At 31.0% G+C, this 24,246-nt stretch overlaps 2 protein-coding genes across 3 annotated transcripts in view; one reads left to right on the plus strand and one right to left on the minus strand.

The window, feature by feature from the left end:
- LOC111642061 (abscission/NoCut checkpoint regulator-like) overlaps window positions 1-24,246 on the minus strand; it is a 60,549-nt gene that overhangs the window by 14,748 nt on the left and 21,555 nt on the right. For both annotated transcript variants that reach the window (XM_023388330.1, XM_023388329.1), the window contains exons 3-6: window positions 20,635-20,697; window positions 10,390-10,496; window positions 8,529-8,617; window positions 2,383-2,538 (exon numbers count right to left, since the gene is read on the minus strand). In XM_023388330.1, the coding sequence (XP_023244098.1) occupies window positions 2,383-2,538; window positions 8,529-8,617; window positions 10,390-10,496; window positions 20,635-20,697 (415 nt within the window). The remainder of the gene's footprint in view (window positions 1-2,382; window positions 2,539-8,528; window positions 8,618-10,389; window positions 10,497-20,634; window positions 20,698-24,246) is intronic.
- On the plus strand, window positions 12,298-15,102 carry LOC111642060 (tigger transposable element-derived protein 4-like). Its single transcript, XM_023388328.1, has one exon. It carries the CDS (start codon window positions 12,563-12,565, stop codon window positions 14,114-14,116), a length of 1,554 nt encoding a protein of 517 aa, XP_023244096.1. The 5' UTR covers window positions 12,298-12,562; the 3' UTR covers window positions 14,117-15,102.

The raw sequence follows: 24,246 nt of genomic DNA on the forward strand, positions 1-24,246 counted from the left end.
AGTTAGGGGCATTGGGTATAAGTTTATAAAACCAAGGGGACAGTGACTCAAAAAAGTTTGGGAATCACTGCTCTAACACTAAATTAACTATACAGAAAATAAAGATAAACCAAATCTATTTACTACAATTAAACCAAGGAAAAAGAAACAGACATTTTTGGCCAAATATGAGTGCCATACTAAATGATACTGACAAGGAATGTTGCCTAAACATCCCCCCTTCAATTTTGATAATGCATACATATATGTGAGAGTGAATCAAAACAAATTGTGACTGATTTTTTCCTGTCACATTAACAAATTCTGAATTTATATCATTATTATTGGTACATCTGTAAAAAAAAACTGCATCTGTAAAAAAAAATCTGTAAAAAAAAAGATTTCATATGGCTGTTAGGCAGGCAACAGACAGCATTTACTCTATGCCCTCTACAATAAAGTGGAAATGAATCATGATGAGCAGTATGCATTGAACTACAACTAACACTAACATGGTGAATGAATTTTTTGCCAAGAAAAGTAGTTTGTGCATCCCACATCCATCATAAAGCCCTGATTTGGCATTCTGCAGGCTTTTTCTATTTCCAGGACCAAAGTTGAAGCTACATAAAATCCTTTTCCTATCCTCAACAGCACTGATTAGCATCAAAAGCAATTATTAAGAACATCTCAAAGAATAGGCTACTACACATTTGAAGATGTGTAGTAGCCCATTCTTCATTCTTCCCATTCTTTTGAAGTACAGAAATTTCAAAATATATATATATATATATCTCAAAGCAATACATTTCAAGGGTTGTTACCCCTTGAAACAGTCTTTTTTTAATTTTATTTTATTAACTCTTTCTCCCCTGTGGACACTAAGAGGGCCTCTTTTAGCAAGCCCATTATTGGTTGGCCAGGCCCACAACAGGGCCTAACATATCCAGATGGACCATCACCTGAAAAATTCCTGGGGCTTTTTCAACCTGATTGGATTCAAACCAAGTGGTAGGCTACACCTTGACCACTCAGCCATCTGACTGTCAACCTTAAAATAGACTGTTAAAGAACATGTAAAAATAAGTTATGGTAAGTCTTTTCATAAAAATTGTTGCAAGCATATCTTTTAATGTTAAAGTAAAAATATACACAAAACTACAAAATAGTTTTGTTGGAAAGTTCTTTCAATAAATAACTTCAGGTGTGTTTATGTAATCAAGCATTTGATGTACAGTCCACAGAACTGTCACAGGTGTTAGGTGTGTTTATGTAATCGTATCCCTAAGAATGTGGGTTGAGATTTTCCCACCTAGAGAGGGAGGAATTGTGTGTTTCCTTTTGGTGTGTCAGGTCTATGCTGACCAGTGTGTGTAGCTGTGTGGGTGGTAAGGAACCAGTGTTGGGCTTAATTAATTGTCAGGTGCCAGAGTGTTGCCCACTTGTGGAGAAATTAAAGTTCAAATACGTTTTTGTTGTGTTATAAAGGACTTGTGTACTGTGTTAGAACATGTAATGGAAACATTTAAACATTTTACACAGTTTATTAAAATAATGATTATTTAAGCATTTATGAATAACTTTCTAAAAAAATAAACAATTTTAATCAAGAATTTATTTAATTATTCAATTGTTTTGTACATGATATAAAGTGTCCATAAAATTTCTATGGTTATGTCAACTTTCTTTTCATATACATCTAATTGGGTTGCAATTTGAAAAAATTGTAGACCTATAAATTCCAACTGTTGTCCCTCTATCTGTCTTTCCTTAATCTCAAGAACAGTGTTAAATAAATGAAATTCAAGACCAAAGATGGAAAGCCTAGGGGCAGGAGGCCCCATTAACTATATATGAACTTCTGATGCAAACTGGAAGTCACGTTATTTCAAATCAAAAATTTTCCTCCAAAAGGAGTTACATAGATGACTGGCACAACTCTATTGCTAACAGAAATGTATGATGTATAGGGGAAGACACAACAGTACTAATTTGAGATGGAGAGCATATATTTTAAATTAAATAAATTAAAAATTACAGCCCAGCATTGTGATGATGTCACAATAAATAATTTTAAATTTTATTTATAGACTAATGATGAGCTGTTAGTCTTGTGAAAGTGATGAAGAAGCCATTTTATCATATCTTATCAAACCTGTGACAAAAGTAAGAATGAATTTAAATGAAATGACAGATTCTGATTGCTTGTTTTATTTTCAGTAAGTGAGAAAATTAAAGAAAGAAATAAAAATATTATACTTATAAAATGTTTATAATTTAACAGATTTTCAACAGATGATTTATTTCATCTAAGCAAACAAACTCAATGTAGTTATTCAGAATCACATTAACAGTGATGATGAATAATGATGTACATCCAAAATTAAAATAAAAACAATTTACCTTTTCTATTGTTTCACCTCTAAGCTTAGCAAGACGTTCTTCTATTTCTTTATCAGTTGACTTTTCTTTGGATTCAAGCTCTACTTCATGTTGACACTGCTCAATTAAATGTTCTGTTTTATCTACTACTGAACGATTATCTTGTTCTCTATAAACCTATTAAATAAAATATTTAAATTTTATTTTATAAATTTTTAAAAAATTTTAATGCTCTAATTTTTTTACAAGTAGACTCAATAAACCATCAAAGTTCTACTCAGTAGCAAGAATTTAATGTTTTGGGAATGGCAAGGCAGTTATTTCTTTACATAGATGTATAGTACATGTGCATTTTCAGGACATTTAATCAAAGCCTTTTTCAATTACCCATGAAAATTCTGTCCTAATTGGTTCATATACCCTACTAAGGCAGTGAACAAGATGCATAACATGTCTCAGATTCAGCTATGTCAACTTTATGTTTGAGCATGCACTTAAATTGATCTCTCACAGAAACACCATTTGGAATATTGCTATTTAACTAAGGAAAATTAGAAAGATGTTGCAAACTGTGAAAGCAAAGAAAACAAATAATGCACAAGTTCAAGAGTTTCAACATTTTTATGAGAGGAATCGATTCCCTTATCTTCCCTATATTTCAGCTTAGGTTTCACTTATGAAGTCAAATTTGTATTGACATTTCATTCCTTTACTTCAGATATAACAACACAATATACATTATCACATCATGTACTTGTACACAAACCATATAAATGTTCACATACATACAACAATAACTAAATCATCATCTAAAAACTGTATACAAGCACGTGCATACGCACACACAAATTTGTACTAGACAAAGGCAAAACTCTTCAATAGGAAAAAAAAAAGACTAGAAAAAGAACACAACATCCATCATTAACAAAATATCTGAATGCAAAACACACAGTTAAAGTAAGAATATCATCCCAATTCTTACATAATCATTTGAAGTTATACATTAGAATGAAACTAAAACAACTTCTATATTAACAAACCAAACAATGCCATCCAATCTATCACAGAGCAAACCAAAGTTAAACTGATCATACTCAAAAACAAACAAGATAAATATATCAAGAGATTTACTGTAAGATGATGACCATCAGGCATCATTGATACATAAAAAATGACTTCCATTTGCTTTTTTATACAAAGTGTTAAAAATGCATTCAGCATTTAAATGCAGGGGTTAATGAGTAAAATTCCTAAACTGTTAAGAAAATAAATGAGGGGTTGCAGAGGAGACGAGGGAGAACGGGAGAGGGAAACAAGGGGAGAGAAGGCGTGAAGAGGACTAAAGATGGTTAAGGACGCTAGAACATTATCGCTCTATTCATAGTTTGAAGACAGTTACGAATGCTGGAATATTATTGTCATTAATATTTCTACCACTATTCCTACATACATGGTAGACAGTATATAGTAATTTATAATCATGTGCATTATTTTGTTCTAATTGGTCTAAGGACCAGAGCCGTAACTAGGATTTTGGACGTCTATGGCCAAGAATAAAAATGGTGCCTTTTTAATTTTTGTTATTAAAAAAATAATTTTTTTTTTAGAATAACATTATCTAATGACATTCAATATATTTTCCAACTATATATACGGTAAATAATTTAAAATATATCTTTATAAATAACCTTTAATTATTTAAAAAAAAAAAATATAACACATTATTTTAATGAATTTAAATGTAATAAAATTTGAACAATTTCACAATCAATCAACTAGAGAGGGAGGAATTGTGTGTTTCCTTTTGGTGTGTCAGGTCTATGCTGACCAGTGTGTGTAGCTGTGTGGGTGGTAAGGAACCAGTGTTGGGCTTAATTAATTGTCAGGTGCCAGAGTGTTGCCCACTTGTGGAGAAATTAAAGTTCAAATACGTTTTTGTTGTGTTATAAAGGACTTGTGTACTGTGTTAGAACATGTAATGGAAACATTTAAACATTTTACACAGTTTATTAAAATAATGATTATTTAAGCATTTATGAATAACTTTCTAAAAAAATAAACAATTTTAATCAAGAATTTATTTAATTATTCAATTGTTTTGTACATGATATAAAGTGTCCATAAAATTTCTATGGTTATGTCAACTTTCTTTTCATATACATCTAATTGGGTTGCAATTTGAAAAAATTGTAGACCTATAAATTCCAACTGTTGTCCCTCTATCTGTCTTTCCTTAATCTCAAGAACAGTGTTAAATAAATGAAATTCAAGACCAAAGATGGAAAGCCTAGGGGCAGGAGGCCCCATTAACTATATATGAACTTCTGATNAAATAAAAGTTTATAATTAACATATCAGATTGATGAATGTTCACCATATTAACTAATATCTTTTGAATAACAATCACAAAATAAACTTAAACAAGATGAACTTTTCTCGCCTTCAGATTTGCAAATTCATCTATAACATCCTCAAAATCAGTTTCTTTAAAAATTTCATTTTCTATAGATAATAAACTTAAACTACTCAATCTGTCTTGGGACATTGTAGAACGTAAATAGTTCTTAATGATTTTTAATTTACCGAAACTTCTCTCACTTGAAGCAACAGTCATGGGCAGAGTAATCATTATCCTTAATGCAATGCTGATGTTAGGATAAGACTCACTTAACCATTTCCTCTATTATTTGTAAATGGTGTAAAGATATCAAATTTCTAATTATTATTTTTGCTTGACTTTGAAAGCACTCTAATTCATTTACTAATTGCATTGCATCCAATTCACTATATACAATGCAACTGTCAGCTGCAGCTTTTTTAAAATCTACTAATGGCATGGTAATCCAATTTTTTCCATTTAAAAAAATCAAAAATCAATGATATTGAAGGCATATTTTTAAATCAATCACCTAGTTGGGATATAATATTGTCAACAACTTCATAAAATAGGTGTTTTAATTCATCCTGACTTGAAAGTATAGTTCCTTCTTCTGTTTCTCTAGGTAACAGTTTTATTTTGAACTTTTGCTGCAGCTTGGGTATTGAATCAATTCCCAACTCTTCACAGTTTTGTTTGCATTCTAACATGATAATATCATACTGATTATTTCTAAAATGCTGGAAAAAAAAGATACTAGTCCATTTAATAATTCAGAAGAGCAAAAAATGTTTTGCGATTTATCCTGTAACTGGTTATTTACAACATTTATTTTGGCTAAAATATTTTCCTACATAATTAACATAAAAATAAAATTGTATAATTCAATATGTCCAATAATAATTCTAGCTGTCTCCAAATGAAGAATCTTCCAATATTTCTTTAAGGACTTTTATAACTTCATTAATTTGATATTTTAAATGACTTACTGAACATGATTTAGAGCACCATATCGTGTCACTATGTCCTTTTAGTGTTGTCTTTAGCAATGTTGTAACTTTTTCCCTTCTTCGGGTAGAAGAAGCAAAAAAATTAAACAATTTCTGGATTATTCCAAAAAATGAAACCATCTCCACGGTAATGCTTACTGCATGCACTCCAATTAAATTAAGCGAATGCACAGCACAAGGAACAAATTTCGCAAGAATGTTTAATCATGCTGTATGCACTTGCATGCCATTATATATTCTGGCCATGTTTGCTTCGTTATCATACCCTTGTCCTCTTATGTTTTTAAAATCTAAACAACCATTTTTTAACTTCTCCAAAACTTCAATTGCAAGTCCTTGTCCTGTTTTACATTTTGATAGTACAAAATCAACAAATCTCTCTTCGATAGTTACCATTTCCTTTTCAATTTTGACATATCTGATAATCTGGCATACTTGTTCTTTATGAGATATATCAGGAGTATTATCAATTATTATGCTAAAATATTTTCCTGTCTTTACATTATTTATAATTTTGTTTCAAACTTTAGATGCTAATAAAAAAATAAAGTCATTTTGGATTTTTGAACTTAAATACGATACCTTTTGTTCTTTCATTAAAGACAGTTTTTAAAGTAGTGTCATATTTGCTGACAAGTTCAATTAAAGTATAAAAAAATGCCTCTATTCACATTATTCTCGGTGGAATTTTCATGCGTTCCTCTTAAAGCTAAATAATTTGTAGCACAAAACATCACACAATTTAAAACAATTTTAAGACTATAACACCACTTATTTACTTCTACCATTATTTGTTTTTGCATAACACTATCAATGAGATTTTGTCCAGTTTTAATGTTTTTTTCCTAGAATTTTCCAAGTTGTATAACAATTTGTGTGTTCTATTGATTGTTCATGGTTCAGGATTCTAGGATTTAACCCTTATGCACCATTTGTCTAATATTTTAGATTGCTTTTTTTGTTCTTCTAATTGTCTTTCTTTTTGTTTTATATTTTCCCAGCCAGATTTTTTCTTTTTTGTAGACATTTTATTATAGCAATTTTTAAAAATATATATATTTTTTATTACTAAATTTGACAAAAAAAGAACTCACTAAACAGTAACATTTATAAAAGCTAAGATTCTAATAAGTTCATACAAAGCACTCCCTCTCACCTTTTCGATTGAAGCAGAAGAAATGTGCCATCCCCTCCTTACCTTTCCTTTCCTGGGCAGATAAAGAAGTGTATTGCTATTTGCTTTTACTCTGAAGGGAAGTGAAACAGGAGATAGATCGCTAGGTGACAGAAGAGCTGGCATTATATAAGATGGCCAGAAAATACACGAAGGGAAATAGAATGCCTTCCAAAAGGACTTTCATGGGGACCTGGCCCCTATTTAGGCGTCATCTGCAAGGAGAAAACCCGGAAAACTCCTGTCCAATTGAGCCGTGAACCTACAACCAAACTCCCAGTGTTTAGGGTCTGGTCACCGCCGCTATGAGTGGAGACAAAGTCCACTCGGCCACTGGTCGGCACGCACCATCCCCTCCTAGACTACAACCAAAGTGGTCACCTATGCAAATTTCATAAATTATTTTTGCCACAAAATTTTTTAATGACGGTTTATTAATTAGCTAATTAATTGCACTATTGTTTTTTATGGGAGTTTTTTATATCAAATTAATAAAATCGTTCTAAACTTCTATTTGACAGATTTGACATGAGTAAAGTTTTTTAAACGCTATTGGATGTTTTTTATGACATCAACATGTTTTTTTTCTTTTTTATTCAGTAAAATTTTTTTCCCAAAGCTTTTTTTTGGTCCCCCTGTATTTTAATAACATAAAAATTGAAAATTTCGTGTTATATTTGAATAGATGTGATAAGTTAGCTCCCCTCCTGCTTTAAACCAATATTACCCTGAGGCATACATGAGAACTACCCGGGAAAGCTGATAACAGTTGTTCTCCAGGTCAACCAGTTTGTAAACAATAGAGAGGTTGAGGCGCACGTTTTAAACGTGTAAACGTGTACGTGTGACGTTCGGCACCGCTTTCCCGTAAGCCTAAAAGTTTGACGATGGTGTTTGAAATGTCGAGCGTGATTCCACCGACTATCCAAACACCATTGTCAAACTTTTAGGCTTACGGGAAAGCGGCGCCGAACGTCACACGTACACGTTTACACGTTTAAAACGTGCGCCTCAACCTCTCTAATGTAGACTGTACAATTTTTGAAATATGTTAGTAGAAATTACAGATCATAAATACTATATACATGTAAATATAAAAGTTTTTTTGTGTTATTAATTTCGAATACATATTATTCCGAAATCTTCTCACTGGTGCCTTTATTAAATCGGTGCCTATGGCAGGGGCCACATTGGCCATACTCTAGTTACGGCTCTGCTAAGGACCATCGTCAAAATTAGTATGTTTGAACTTTTGTCTAATGGCAGTTACTGCATCTATCTCAATCTGATTAATATCATGTGACATTAGATGCAATGCATTAGATATTAAATAAATGATTTTTTAAACAAATTTTTGGAAGAAAAAAAAATATATATCATATATAGCAGAAAGTGCATTAAGCATTCACTGCATATCATGCTATTAATTATATTATATATAATTATAGCATATGATATGATATGAATTATAATAATAATATAATATAAAATTATATTATTTTTTTACCAGTTTTATAGTATAGTCATACAATTACATTTTATACAAAACTGATATTTAATTGAATATTCATTCATTACTTAAATATTTTAAACAAAAAATTTTTACCAATATTGGTGGTGCTGTATAAACTTTGGGATTAATTCCTTTCAGTTTGGCAAGTCTTTCTTCTAATTCTGTCTGTGAAATAACAGGATCTGAAATTATTAGTTTTGTGTTTATTTCAGGATTATCTTGAAAGTAATAAAAACACTACACACTAATTTATAATAAATTATACACACATGACTATTATTAAAAAATTAAATTTTTACTTTTATATTATATTAGATATGTAATTATAGTTATTACACTAGATGACAAAAATTTTACAGTATATAAAATTCTTTTGATTTAGGATAAATTGAATGTAGATTCAGATTTTAAAAATAATACTTATGCTTATTGTAGGAAATGCAGTATTAATAAACTACAGTATATTTTTCATACTTTGTATTTTTTTTTTTTTTGCATAAAGTACTGTACATATCTTTAATTTAGAAGTTATGACCAAAAACACTCCATGAAATAGGTCAAACTGAACAGAACCATCTGTCAGTATGCAAATATAACTGCTGACATACTGTATACATTTATTGATCACTATTTTTGATAGCTTAAACACTACATTTGACACAGGTTTTGAACATTTTTTTTCAAATTATGTTCTTAATCTGAAATATTCAGTCAAATTTTAGTTTCTAATGTTTTCTGTCTTCTGTTTACATTTGACATCCTCTCAATTTATCTCAAATGAGTGAAGTTGTGCCAATCATCCAAACAGCTTTTCTAACTGGTCTATATTCAATTAAACTCTTAAGAAAGCATATAATAAGCCAGAACAGAAAACTAAGTACTATTTGAAGCCTACAGTTTTCAACCAGATAGGGAATGAGAAGGATAAAATTTCACATTGCTTAAAAGAGGGGTGTACAAAATTCTGGTGGCTATAAACAATGAGGAAGGTAGAACTTGGTATAGAGGGAACACAATCCATATATTACAGGCTAGAATGATAGAGCATTGGGAGGATCTGATGAAGGGCAGAATTACCATGGCATTGGCCAAGGAGTTCCTCGTCAAGAAGTTGGCAGTACCAAACTGGACAGGTGCCAGAATTATTTTTCAGGACCCCAGACAATTCCCTGTTAATACTGAGGAGAAATTAATTATAGTCACAACAGATGAGCCTTTTTATTGTTTATTTAGTAAAAATAAAAAGGAAGAGGCTAATGATATGGAACCATGGACTAACTATGTGGCTAATTCCAGTGAAGAAAGAATAGAACACACTATAAGAAAAGAAATTCTGATTAACTTTTGTTTGATATTGTGGTTGTAGGAAGAAAAGATGTTTGCAAATTGTTGATAACATTTGTTGGATTTTTAATTTGATTATTAATGTTTATTGGGTAAAGTTCTAACACTGATTTTTTATTTTTTTCATTTGATATTTGGGAAGTGTTATTTGTTGGATCAGTTTACCAAAGAAAGGATTAGCACATGATTCATATATTTTTATTGTTGAATTTATTTATCACATTTGAAAAATAATTTAAATTTTGTAATGCTCTAAAATGCTGTTCTTTCTACAACATTCAAGTGGCTGAAGATGAAACAATGGTTCTGAAAAATATTTTCAGAGTTAAAAATCTTTCCTAGACACCTTTATTTCTGTTGCAAATGAGTAACATTACTATTGATCTGATATATGCCTGATCTGATATTGCTATTGATCTGATATTGCTGGCATGTAACAAAACATGCCTAAAATTACTAATATTGGAAATAGCAAACCTGTCTACTTTAATGGTAAACTAGTTTAAATCATTAATTTTTTATTTTGCCTAAATATAGTTCAATGAAAACTGACACTTGTTTATTATTTACTTTATTACATAATAAAAAGAATAATATAAAAGTTTATTACCTAAACTTCTTTGTGGTTTTAACTTTTTAAGTTTTTCAGAAATTATTTTATCTTTTTCGTTCATGTTTCCAGACTTGGATGAGTTATTATGTAAAGCTTCCATTCTCCTATGATGTTTTGAAAGAAAGAATTTATATAAAAATATTTCAATTAAAATTATCTATGCAACAGAAAAATAAATAAAATGAATTTTCATTATTGTTAACAGTGATATTATAGGTTTGAAAATACAATAGACTCTGCTTGTTGTAACCGTGGATATTGTTAACAGTTATCTAATCTTATCAGAATTAGCTTGTATCAAAACATGCAAATTAAAATACACTGTTTGTAAAACTCTGATTATAAGCAGAGTTTCTTATACTTATTGTTATCTTCAGGTAAATGGCACTTTAAACTGTTTTTTCATGTTATTAGCTTCAATACAACACTAATAACACACAATCATTATCAGTTATCATTCACAGTCTTATCCATACTTTAAATTTTTAATTGTTTTAATCATTATTTACTTGCAGTACAACAGTTTTAAATGTCTTATTTCAATTATATGCTAGCTATTATTAATGGTGACACTGCAAAAAACAGCAAGAAAACTAGACAAATTATTATTAATTAATAATAATTACAATTAATAAATATTTAAGTTATACATTTTTTAACTGTTTAACATGTTCTTTTAATGTTAGAGTACACAGATTCATTTCACTAAATGTAGTCTTATTTACTTACCCTGCTTAATGTTATCAATTTGGTTATCATCATCAGTATAGGAGAGTTCCAAAGCAATTACAATAAGCAAATTCTATTTTATATAAGAACAAAATTGTAACAAAAAATTCATAATTATTCATTTGTATAAAACTTGCTCACAGTGAAGAAATACAATTTGACAAAATTACTGGAAAAAATTTCATCTTTTACAGAATATAAGTGAAATAACTAAATAGCATATACAGTAAACTCTCGTTATTTCAATATTGGATAATTCAAAGTAAAGTCTAATCTCAAGCCAAGAGAATAGGATTTTTCATACATTTTAGTTTGGATACTTCAAAATATGCATGCAATGAAGTTCAAAGTCATTTCTGGTCTGGTGACCCACAAAAATATCATTTAATTCAAAATCTCTCATCATATTACATGTTTATAAGGAAAGTTTCCATGCCCAAGTGACATTTTCAGTTTTGGTTTTACCAATTATTCAATGATGATTTACTGAACTTCTTTTCAAGGTCAATCAGACATCATATAGCATTGCCAATGAAAAGAGAATTTTTTATTTTCATGGAAGAAATCTGTATGGCATTTAATTATTTTGGACATTTTTTGCAAAAATCTATTGTTTCAATAATTCCAAAGTAAATTAAATACACATGCATATTCATAATAGAATGTGTACTTATAGCTTTAGCCATTAACAGAGCTTGTTTTCATCAGATCACATGAAAACCATTGAAAATATGCGTGTTATACATAAAGAGGCATTTTGTTCAATTTCCACTGTGGAAAAGGTATTACATAAGCACTTATGTGAGACTAATAGTTTAGCACAGTGGTTCCCAAAGTGGGTGCTACTGCCCCCTAGAGACAGTGAATAAATCTAGAGGGCAGCAGGGGGTGCTGGAAGCAGGGTCCTGACTGAATGGTGACCATAGGTGAGGGTTCACATTACTGGCAACCTTTCCCCTTCCTCATTAAAACAGATAAGAAGAAACATTTTAATGGTTTCCGGATAAGGAGAACAATGTATGGTAAGGACACAAAGTTTGAGGTTCATAAAAAGGTTTTCCTAAAAATACAGTTTAACCCGATTATAACGACATTGGATGTAACGACAACCCTAATATAACGTCAAATTTTTATCGGTCCCACGATTTTACTGTACTAGATAATGTTAAAAAACCCACTTGTAACGACATAAAACCCTGTTTTAACGTCATATTTGAAGCACTCTCAAATTTACAAAATTAAATTACAAATTTTATTTATCAAAGAAAATACTACGTGTTCAGTCCTAGGGTCAGAGTCCGCTTCCTAGAACGATTGTGGGTGGTACTGTCACCACCTGATTCGGTGGGGTGAGATGCGCCACCCCTTTAAACGACGTGACAGTGGGTTAGTCTGCATAGCTCTCATACTCGTGTTGTAGTTTAGCATCAAATCAGGTAAAATGGCTAGCTTAAAAAGGAAAGCGTTAACATTAGACTGCAAAGTAGAAATAATTAAAGCAGTTGAAAGTGGAAGAAAAAAGGCAGATGTATGCAGAGACTTTGGTTTAGCAAATTCTACAGTGTGCACAATAATAAAAAACAGAGAGAAAATTTTGAAAAGTTTTCAAGATGGCAAGGGACAAGTGAAAAAAATTAAGTTATGTGAAAAAGCCAATATTGATGACGCTCTAATTAAGTGGTTTAACCAATGCAGAAGTTCCAACTTACCACTAAATGGACCGATACTAATGGAAAAAGCAGAAGAATTTGGACGACTACTAGGCGATACTAACTTTAAATGTTCTAATGGATGGCTAGACCGTTTTAAACAAAGACATAACATAAGTTTTGGGAAAGTGTGTGGAGAAGCAAAAAGTGTAAATTTACTGGACGTTGAAAACTGGTTAAGAGATGTGTGGCCTAAACTAAGGGGAGAATATGCAGATGAAGACATTTATAATGCAGATGAAACCGGGATATTTTACAAACTTTTACCGGATAAAACATTTAAATTTAAAAACGAAAAGTGTGTTGGTGGAAAACTTGCGAAAGATAGGATAACAGCTTTTGTTTGCGCTAATATGACTGGTACAGACAAAAGAAAACTTCTTGTAATAGGAAAATCAAAGAATCCAAGATGTTTTAAAAACATAAAAACACTACCAGTAAATTACAAAGCGAACAAAAAGTCATGGATGACGTCTGAGATTTTTGAAGAAGAAATTCGAAAATGGGATAAAGAACTTATTGGTAAACGAAAAAAAGTTTTACTCCTTGTCGATAATTGCCCAGCACATCCAATTTTAGAAAATTTAAAGAACATCAAACTTGTATTCCTTCCTCCGAATTGTACTAGCGTACTTCAACCAATGGATCAAGGAATTATAAGAAGCCTTAAATCTCACTTCAGAAAAATTCTTTTACAAAAAATTATAACAAATATGGAAGATAAAAATAAAATGGCAATTTCTTTATTAGATGCAGTTGATTTTTTGGAAAAATCTTGGTGTAAGGTTAGTTCGCTAATAATAGCAAACTGTTTTCGCCATGCAAAATTGTGTAATAGTCAAACAGCTATTACATTTACGAAAGATGACAATGAGGACGATGACATTCCTCTATCGGAATTAATTAAAACACTTCAGAGTTCAGAAAACGGCGAATTTTTGTTAACTGCTGCTACTGAATATGAGTGTGTAGATGAAAATTTAATAACATCTCAATTTTATACAGATGCAGATATTATTGAGCAAATTAAATGTTCAGACGAAAAAAATGTGGATGATGATGATGATGATAATGATGATAATGAAGAAGATGAAATATCAAACAGAGAAACTACAGTGCCGTCAACTAAGGAAGCGAGTAATGCGATAAAATTATTGAAAATGTTTTACAGGTCTCGTAAAACTTCATCGGAAATAATGAACAAAATCTACGACTTAGAAAATGACATTGATAAACAATTTTTAGGTGAAAAATGCCTACAATCTAAAATAACTGACTTTTTTTAAGTGAATATTTTTATTGTTTCTTTTTAATTGATATACATTAATTTAACCTAAAAGTGAAATATATTGGACTTCATGTCCATTGATAGATAAGCAAGAAACGAGAAAATTATCATCCAGGCGTTAAAACCGAAAGTGTCGCAATTATCGAAACTTGACAAATAAAAATTTCTTATAAAAAATAATTTTTGAAATTTTTAATTACATCGTTGTAAATTTAGACATAATAATGTAAATAAAGTTGATTTAAATATTTAGTTTGCACTTTTATACATACGATATTAAATTAGATGAATTTTATAATAGATTCTTAAACAGACTTGATACTTTTATGGGACTGAAATTATGACCCCGCAGATAACGACACTCGGTTATACCGTCAAAAAATTGCCGGTCCCATGGATGACGTTATAAGCAGGTTAAACTGTATTTCCAAGCCTTTCTTGCACAAGGAAAAAAGGCTGGAACAATGGGATATGGTTGGAGGTACTGGATATAAGTTTATGGAACCAACAGGATAGTGGCTGAAAAAAGTTTGGGAATCACTAGCATTTGCAATGGACAAAATATCAAAAAAGTATATGAACTAAATGAAAAAAAATGAAACAAACTACATTGAATTAATTTGTTAATAAAAAATAAATCTGTTTAAATTCATTTCAATCATTAGCTCTTTTCTGTAATAAAGGTCACTGTTAACTTTTCATAGAGTTTATTTTAGTATTTATCAATAATAACTGCAATTTTCTAACTTGTTTGCTAAAATGATGTTGAAGTATTATGAAATCACAGAAAATGTCATGTTTGATGTTTTCACATTTTATTTCAGGCATCCTTCCATTAGTGCCAAGGGAACTAGTACTCATTATGCAGGAGTCACACTGCACAGTGCCAGAATTGCCACTTGGCAATATTTTTATTAAAGTGGTAATAAAAATATAATACTGGCAATTGAAAGTGGCGATAAAAACTGTGAAATCCGCGATTTTTACGCCGATGTCGGAAAAATCTTTGTAAACAACTCCGATGGGAAAAACCCACTCTTGGTGAGAAGTATATCGGAGGTCACTGATTGTTTTCACATGAAGGTGGGAAAGTTGACAGTTAGTTAATCGGAATGCACTGTAAGTGTCAACAGAAGTCGATCACGTGACTCATTTCCCACGAATAACGTATAAAAGCTCGAGTCCCCGAAAGCTCTGGGCAATCCCTCGGAAGTTATACTTGGTAGATGTGCCATATTTGTCTCCATACTCCAGACCAAAAGGACATACGACCAACCACAGCCATTTGAACTTCCATCGCCATTAATGAACATATTTAACGAACGCATTTTAGACATATCGGCATAGAGGTATTTGTACTTTTTAGAGCTTTGTGAACTCTCTCTCAGACTAGCAGGAAAGCTATTAGAGCGTCCCTTTTGTATAGTAAACTTATTTAATCGCATTTAACCTATGTATCCTAGCTTAGTTATATAAATAAATGCTTGTTTAGTTTTAAACCTGTCTCCTGTCTCTGATGTACACCTGCCGACTTACCGACGCACTCACCACTCAAATTTTTGCCCTCCTAGCCATCCGACAATCCGAGAACTGGTTTTACCAACCTGTTGCAGAGTAAGTGGTCATTTGGGATGAGCCCAGTGGCCCACTGCTAATCTCACAAAACTGTAATCCACTCATTTCAATATTCAGCGTAAAATTAAATCACAAGTCACACTTCAGGAAAAACAGCAAAACATCAAGCTTCAGTACAATGAGAGTCCTGTGCATCACACACCTAGTGATTTCATGACGTCAGGTCATGTTTGGCAAGTTTGGGCAGAAAAGTAGAAAGTGACATTGAGAATCAAAGGCAATTTTTTGCAATGCAGCCTAGTGTTTCTATATTAGGGATTTTTTATCGACTGACAAAATTTGGGGACTTATCTGGGATGACTTTCTTTCACTTTGATCTCTTTTTAGTAGACTAAAACAAAATTTTGACATGATAAAACCTGTGAAATACTGTTTAAACATTGTGATCAAATGTGTTATTCAGAATTATTCATTAGAAAATTATTCAAAAGTGATTCCTAGTGCTAACAAGGAGAGGGTTAGACATTTGGATCTCCAATTCAAACAAAATTTGGTGAGAATGTAGTCTTAAAACAAGCAGCTCCTTGTCCAAATAATAAAACCCATCTCTCAAGCATTTCCAAAAATTGGGCCTTTGAAAATTTAATGTTTAGCTTATAAGTCTTTGGAAGCTTCAAGCCACAGAGTGGTGATAGTTGAGTGAATAAGAGGCTAAGTACTGGAGCTAGACAACGATACAGGTTCAAACCTTCAGAGTTTTAGTTTAGTGTTTTTTAAAGGGGTAATTTTATTATTTTACTGCATCATTAGCATTATTACTATTATTATTATTCCTCATATTTAAAGCTTATATAACAAGAAATTGAAAATTGTGACGTCATCTCCTATTTAGTGAAAACAAGCCTCTGTAGATTTAATTCTTTTACATCATTAAGTAAGACTTTTATTTCTTCACATTTATTTTCACATATTTTACATACAATGTCCTCACAAGTGAAAAAGTTTCAGATGTTACTGCACATGGACAAAAAAGACAAATGATATGAACATAGTCACAGTGTTTTATTTTTTTAATTGTTAATATTATGGACAATTTCTTTACATGCTTAGGTTTGTTACAATTCAAATATCACAATATCACCATGTCTTAAAATAAATATGAGGAAAAAAAAAATTTTATTTAACAACATAAAAGAGTTTATCTACAGAGACTTTTTTTTATTCTTTTATAGCTATGTATTTTTTGGTTATTAATCCGAACTTATCATACCATGATTTCTTAACTTAGTTTTTTCTTTTATTTTTTAGTAACTTTAAACTTCAATAAGTACATTTTGGGTTTTTTTTACCCTACTTCAGTTGGAGCATTACATTTGAATAATACAACTGAAGGAGGGTAAAAAAACCCCAAAATGTATATATTGAAGTTTAAAGTTACTAAAAAATAAAAATCCAGCAACAAGTTACTTAACTTTCCTGGCAACATTTAGTGGTGCTATTATCATATTTTATTTTAAAATCTTTTTATATTTTTAACTATCATAAAATGGCAAAAAACTTTTGAGGTTAGAGATGGTTTTATAAAAATTGTAAATGCTAGTAACAAATAAAATCGTCATTATGTGTAACCCTACTAGAGATACATGCGACCCTCTTTATCTCCCCATTCCATCTACCTTTATCATCAGAATTTAATATCATCAATCCTCCTGATAGACAAACATCCCTGAAAAATTTCAGAAATTTTCAACAAAAAGCATAGGAGTTATTAAGCTTCAAACGGGGTGAACAAAATCATGCCACCCCCCATACATAAACATCCATACATACAGAAAAACCCTCAAACTGTTTTTGCATTTCTAGGCATTTCAAGGTCCCCTAAGTACAAAACTGTAAAAATCTGGGGGGGGTCATGTTTTGATCAACCACCATACCTTTCCCTCTGTTATATATAACAGCCAAGAAAGTAAAAGAAAAAAAACCATGTTAAGAAATTGTAGTATGATAAGTCTGGATTAATAGCTGAAAAATACATAGCTATAAAATAATAAAATCCTAAAAAGAAAAAAGGACTAGAAGCTATAAGGATAAAAACCACAGAAACTTGTTTTTGCTAAATTGGAAATGATGTCACAGTTTTTAATCTCTTATTTCATAAGCTTCAAATGTGAGGAATAATAATAGTGTGAGATCCGACCCGGGTGCAACCCAATTTTTTCCTTTCTTCTATATTTTAAACAACTTTAACATATTTTAAATAAATTTATCACCTTACTGTGAAAAGACCCCATCGTCAGAAAAACGAAATCAACTATCTCACTTATATAAAAATATCAAGTATCAACTTACAATTCTCCCCTTTAATGTAAACATTCGACTGTCTAACAATAGCATTCATCTGCTACAAGACTTAATGTTTACGGTTAAAGTCCAACTTCGACGATTTATTGCAGCACAGGACAACCTTTAACTTTACACCTGCTAAAACAATTGGTCACCTGACTAATTTTCCCATCGAAAAAAAGTATAAAAGGCGTCCTTCTTCCTGTCTCGGGGGAGTCGCCAATCAAACGAACAACAACGAAGTCGTACATCGAAGTCTTCCCCATCGCAGACCTCCTCCACTTGTGCCACACCTCGCACTGCCTTTCAGAAATTTAAGTCAGAAGTATCCATCCGATATTATCTCGGAGGTATGAAATATTATTGTGAACTCTCTCTCTCTCTCATCCGCAAAGTTGAAGGATTTTTGTGTAAATTTTCTTTAGTTAGTTAGTTTAATAAACTCTTATTTTGTTTTTGAATGATGTCATTACTCGACTTTGCCAACGTCTTATCGTCGACCCCTTCGACTCTCCTCCACTCGCGTAACACGTAACTGAATGTAACGCCATCCTTGACAAGAAAGTAGGTCACTGATCTGTGGCCATATCAGAGAGGCTTTTCCAACCTCCCCGGCGGTTCACAATAGCAATATTAATGCTAATGATGTGGTAAAATAATATAGTTACACAGTAAAAAAAAACAAAATAACTAATATTCCAAAGTTTTGAACCTATATCATCCATCTCCAGTGCCTAGTATCTTATCCACTTGCCTATTGCTGCTCAGAGATACAAAACTTTCAACATTAGCTTACTAAATTTTCAGAGGCTATTTTTTGGGAAACGCTTGAGAAGTGTGCCCTATTATTTGGACAGAGAGTTGTTTGTGATTAAAACTACATGCTCAGCAGGTTTCGTTTGAATCACAGACCTGAATGTCTGATCCTCTCCTTCTAAGTGACAGCTTAACATATTATTTTTGCTTTCCAGATGCCACACTGATAAGGTTACTGGCATCTGTATTAATAAATAAGTAAAACTGGTGGCGATAAATAATTTGAAGTGACAGAAAAATTTAAAACTGGCAAATGGTTGTCAATATTTTAAAATTTTCCAGAGCAACACCTTATTATGTAATATGAAGTTTCTTTCAATGTCAAACATTAGTGTGTAGATGACTTCTTTCATACGTTATTTTCAGGTCTTGTTTTGAATGTAGTTTGGTTACATTTTTGTTGTTTTTATTAGATACACACCAACTGACAGTTTTTCTGTAACAGCTTAAATTAATAAGTAATTTGTAATATTAATGCATTTGTAACAAAATGGGTGAAATTATATAAGAAAATGTCATAATTTCATTTGAGAATTACAAAAAATTTGATTTGAAAAAAGTTTGGATAATTTGAATCCAGATAATTCAAAGTCATGTTTTTGGTCCCTTGAGTTTTGAAATAATGAGGTTTTACTATCATACTAATACTGTTTACAAAAAATTATTATAAATCACAAAAACTTCATAAAGCAGCATGAATTTGCACAAAACAAAATCTGGTTACTGAAAGTAATCAGTGACAAAGCCTCTAGGTAAAATACTCTAGCCTCTTTAAAATTACATTATTATTATTTATGCAAACAAATAGAAATTAAATATAGCTATCTTCAAATCTATAACTTACATAACCTAATGCAAAAATAAAATGTATTTCACTATGAGTGATCAAAAATATCTCAGACAGAATATTTTATAGAAAAACTAATAATATAGTAGCAGCTTGGCAACTGTAGAGAATATTTCACTATATCTCCTGATGCCATAAATCAAAGCAATGAGTGATAGCATGTCTCAATTGTCAGTGAGATGAGCTACAGTGCAGGTATGTGTTTGCATTAAGTTTTGCTGGAAGCTTTGTAAGGTAGTCACCAAAGCATATGAAATACTTCATCAAGTATTTGGAAAAACAGTCCAAAACATTTGAGTGGTATTCATATTTCAAAAATTGCCAACTTTAATTGATGATGATCCACACACAATCTGATCAATGGCATAAAATCAATGAAATTACTTACAGAACCCTTCTGCAGTGCTGAAAAAGCTCTCACAAATGGTCTTCTGATAACTAGTTTCTGCACCATAACAACATACTATGCCATGCAAGCCTGAGTGTCACAGAATTTTTGGCCAAGAATATCATTCCCATAGATTCCTCACCATACTCACCAGATTTGTCATCCTACAACGTCTCCCTTTTTCCCAGGCTCAAAACCATCCTAAAAGAGAAATATCAAAAAATGTTTCAGATACAACTAAAGGCAAAATGATAGTTGATTCTGAAACAGACCTATCAGACATGCATGAAAAAGTAGAAGAATCACTTCAAAGAATCTAGAAAGTTGTACTTTGAAGGAGATAAATCACAGTAAGTAATAATTGCTTTTGTTTTCCTATAATAAATTCTGTTTCAAATACTTTTGAACAGCCCTTGCATATGTATCAAAATAAATTAATATAACAACAGGAGACAAAGAAGTTAAATTTATGAATAATCAATTTGTAAATTTATATTGATATTTATTTGTATACAATCTCAAATTTTCATTATAATTTTGTACATACTTTTTAAGAGCTTGTGGAGGACTATCTGCCTTGACATCTTTCACATCTTCAGTAGACTGCACACTATATATAAAAACAATGTTAAATAAAGCATTAAAGATTATATGTTTTTATTCTTAAAATTAAAAACTTGTTTTTCAATACATTGGTGAAAAAATAAACAATTGGATAATATTACAATAATAAGAAATTGTTGGGTTTCAAAAACATTATGAATATGAACATTTTAATCATGAAATATTGTCAGAGAAATAGCCAGCAATGGATGAACTACTCAAGTAGTTATTATAATTACTAAACTTTTAAGTTAATAACAGTCAACTCACCTTAAAATAAACATCGATAATGTAAATTCTTATGTTAAAGTAAATTTTGCTGTAGCAATGACAAAATGTCATTATCACAATGTTATTTTTCATGCAATAAAACAAATAAAAATTTTACCCAAATTTGTGAAATCAAACTGTAAATTACCTTCATAATCCCTACTTCCAATAATGGTTGCTTTTTACACTTTTTGATGTGAACAATAAAAAATCCAGCAATGAGTTGCATAACTTTCCCAGCTATTATGATATCTTATTTAGAAAATAACTTTTATACTTTTAATTACAATATAACTTAATAAAATTGTGTATGGTACCATCTGTTACAAGATTGTTATAAAAAACTTTTTATATTTTTAATTACAGTAGAGCCTCGATTATCCGACCCCTGATTAACCGCCACCTCGGTTAACCGACCGTCCTAGTCGGCAAATTTCAAACGTCCGCTAGTGATGTGGCGCTACAATATTTGGCTATGTCTCGGCTACTTTAATATTATTTTTACGTGTTTTAGCTGGCAACACTCATTCGACCATGAAAGGGAGCCAGTATTTAAACGAGGCTTAATTTTCTAATTTTTAACAATACAATAGCGACGATTATTATTTTAAAAAATTCTTGTTAGGCTTAACATCGATGAAAATTCAACGCGAAGTAGGTTAATAGCGATATACTAATATACTAATTACATGGGATATAATAATATACTACACTAATAATGGATTTTTTCATACTTTTCGGTTATCCGACTTTTCAATTATCCGACCAACCCCAGTCCCCAATTGGGTCGGATAATCGAGGCTCTACTGTACTATAAAATGGCAAAAAGCTTAATTTTGATGGTAGGGATGAGTTTTATAAAAATGTATAAATGTTAATAACAAGTAAAATCACCATGAAGGTTGACCCTATTGGATATACACATAACCCCCTTTATCTCCTCCTCAATCTTTAACCACCAAAATTTAATAGCATCAATGCCCCTCACATACAAGCCACCATGCCAAATTTCATTATTTAATCTTTACCACATCCTGAGATATGAAGCAAAACAGATGCCAACACATACATCCACAGAATTTTTTTGCCTTTTTTTTTCTGATGTTTTTGGATTCAGGAAATCTCAAAACGTGAAAATCTACAAAAAAACTAAGTGTATCAAATTTCACACAATTCCAATAATTTCCCTTGTTATGTATAGATAACAGTTAGGAAAGTAAAAGTGGTACTGTAATAAATGTTCCATTTTGAGTAGAATATATTTTCTTCTCCTAGTACACAAAGATGGGTTCTTCGATTGTAGAGCAATTCAAACATCTGGTTTTAGCAGACCATTCTAATGTGCGCAGAAAATAGGAGTTAAAATTTAAAGACACTCATCCCTTTATATGGATGTGGTCACATGCAAAGACCTGCTAGTTTGTATATCAGGGAGTGACATAATGCCAGGTTTGGCTCCTTTTTTACTCTTTTGGTTCCAAAAAATATTTTCTATGGTATTTTTTCAAATAATCTTCAACAAAAATAAATCATGGATTTCTTTTAGCTTTTTGTTTAACCACTCTGATCCACACTTAAACAATTAATACTGTCTCTTCATTTTGTTTGATTTGAAAATCATTTACAACATTAAGTTGTTTTTGTAAACAAATTTAATTTTATTTAACTTTATTTAGTAAATTAATTCAAAATGTTATAAATTAGAGATTTTGATTGCCTAATAAAACTTTACCTCCCTAAATTATACAACCTCGACCTTGATCCTGAAAACTGTTAATACAAATTTTCAATAAAGCAAACTAACTATTGCTCCCATAGCAATTCGTATTAATGCAAGTTGACTGTATTAAATTTATTTTTAAACATTTATTGTTTTAACATGTTTTTAAATTATCTGATTCAATAAAACTAGTTTTACTACTAATTATGATCTAATTGCTTTCATTGCATAATGTTATCATTTGGTTATTGTTATCAATGTAGACTAATCCCAGTGATTATAGTAAGTGGTGTCTACTCTGTATGATTTGTTCATATCATTTAACACAGTAATGTCCAACTCACAGCCCACTCAATGTTTTTGTGCGGCCCTTTTAAAACAGTGATTATCTTGTATAGATTTTTATTACAATGAAATCATATGTATAGTTAAATAAATTAATATGATGTATAACACCTTATCACATACAATCAGAAATTAAAATAGTATTAAATATTTTTTAACAAAGCTTCAAATGTATTACATATAATATATATGTAGGTACTGTACAGTACATACTGTTAAATATATGTGTATTTAATCATTATGTTTACAACGACAAATGTTTTTAAATTGGTGTTTTAGAATTAAATTGGTATAATGAAATTATATTTCCTTAAATTTGCCCTATATGTGTAATAAATGTCAAACAATACACACATTCTTAAATTACAACAGTCTTCTGTTTTTCCAATAAATGATAAGAACTTTTTTTTTTAATTGAAATTAATAGGGGCGTGTCCTGACAGCAAAGGTGTTGGTGACTTTTTGGTAGAGCTGTTCCGAAGAAAGTTAGTATGGAAGTTTTAAGAAATAATGTCAATTATCAAGATATTATAAGAAGTCAAATGGGTCCACTAACTTTGAATTTAATAACAATTCTGCTAATTATGGCTGGAATAGAAAAAAATCCCGGTCCTCTTCAATGTTCCCCCCTCAGGCAAGTCAAGTAACTATGCAAAGAAGGGGGCGAGGTAGACCTCGAAAGGATTATTCACAAGTTACGGAAGAAAATAATCAGTTAGTAGGGTTGTTAGGAGAAGATTATCTATCCGAAGAAGATATGAGAGAAACTACAGGTGCTACAAAAAACACTACCATTAAGGATTTTTTGAACCAACAGAAAACCTAGGATATCTAAGTGATAACGAACCCAGATACTCATTAAAATCGATTTACAAATTGATTCGGGAGAAGTTTGACCTTCTGACCCAAGATATTCAAACAATTAAATCTGAAATCAGCTGTTATGCATTGATTAAAATATTTTGAATTAATTAATGATAAATATGAAACAGGTCTTCAACCAATGGCCCACATGCGATCCTCTGAACTTATTTATGCAACAATTTGAATTATAGCCCAATCATTTAGGCCAGCCTGATTTAGGTGATCATTGGATGTTTCTATATACTTATCAGGCTTTGTGATGTTTGTTATACTGATAAAATAAACATAAAAGATTTATTTTTTGGGTGGCATTCCTGCATCAAAGAAAAATTGAAACTGAGTTATTCATAAATATTT

Source organism: Centruroides sculpturatus, unplaced genomic scaffold (assembly GCF_000671375.1).
Source record: "Centruroides sculpturatus isolate CEXI.00-Female unplaced genomic scaffold, Cexi_2.0 scaffold1617, whole genome shotgun sequence".
Lineage (NCBI taxonomy): Eukaryota > Metazoa > Arthropoda > Arachnida > Scorpiones > Buthidae > Centruroides > Centruroides sculpturatus.

Coding starts and splice junctions, on each gene's coding strand:
- LOC111642060 (XM_023388328.1), top strand. CDS start 12,563: ATGGCTAGCTTAAAAAGGAAAGCGTTAACATTAGACTGCAAAGTAGAA.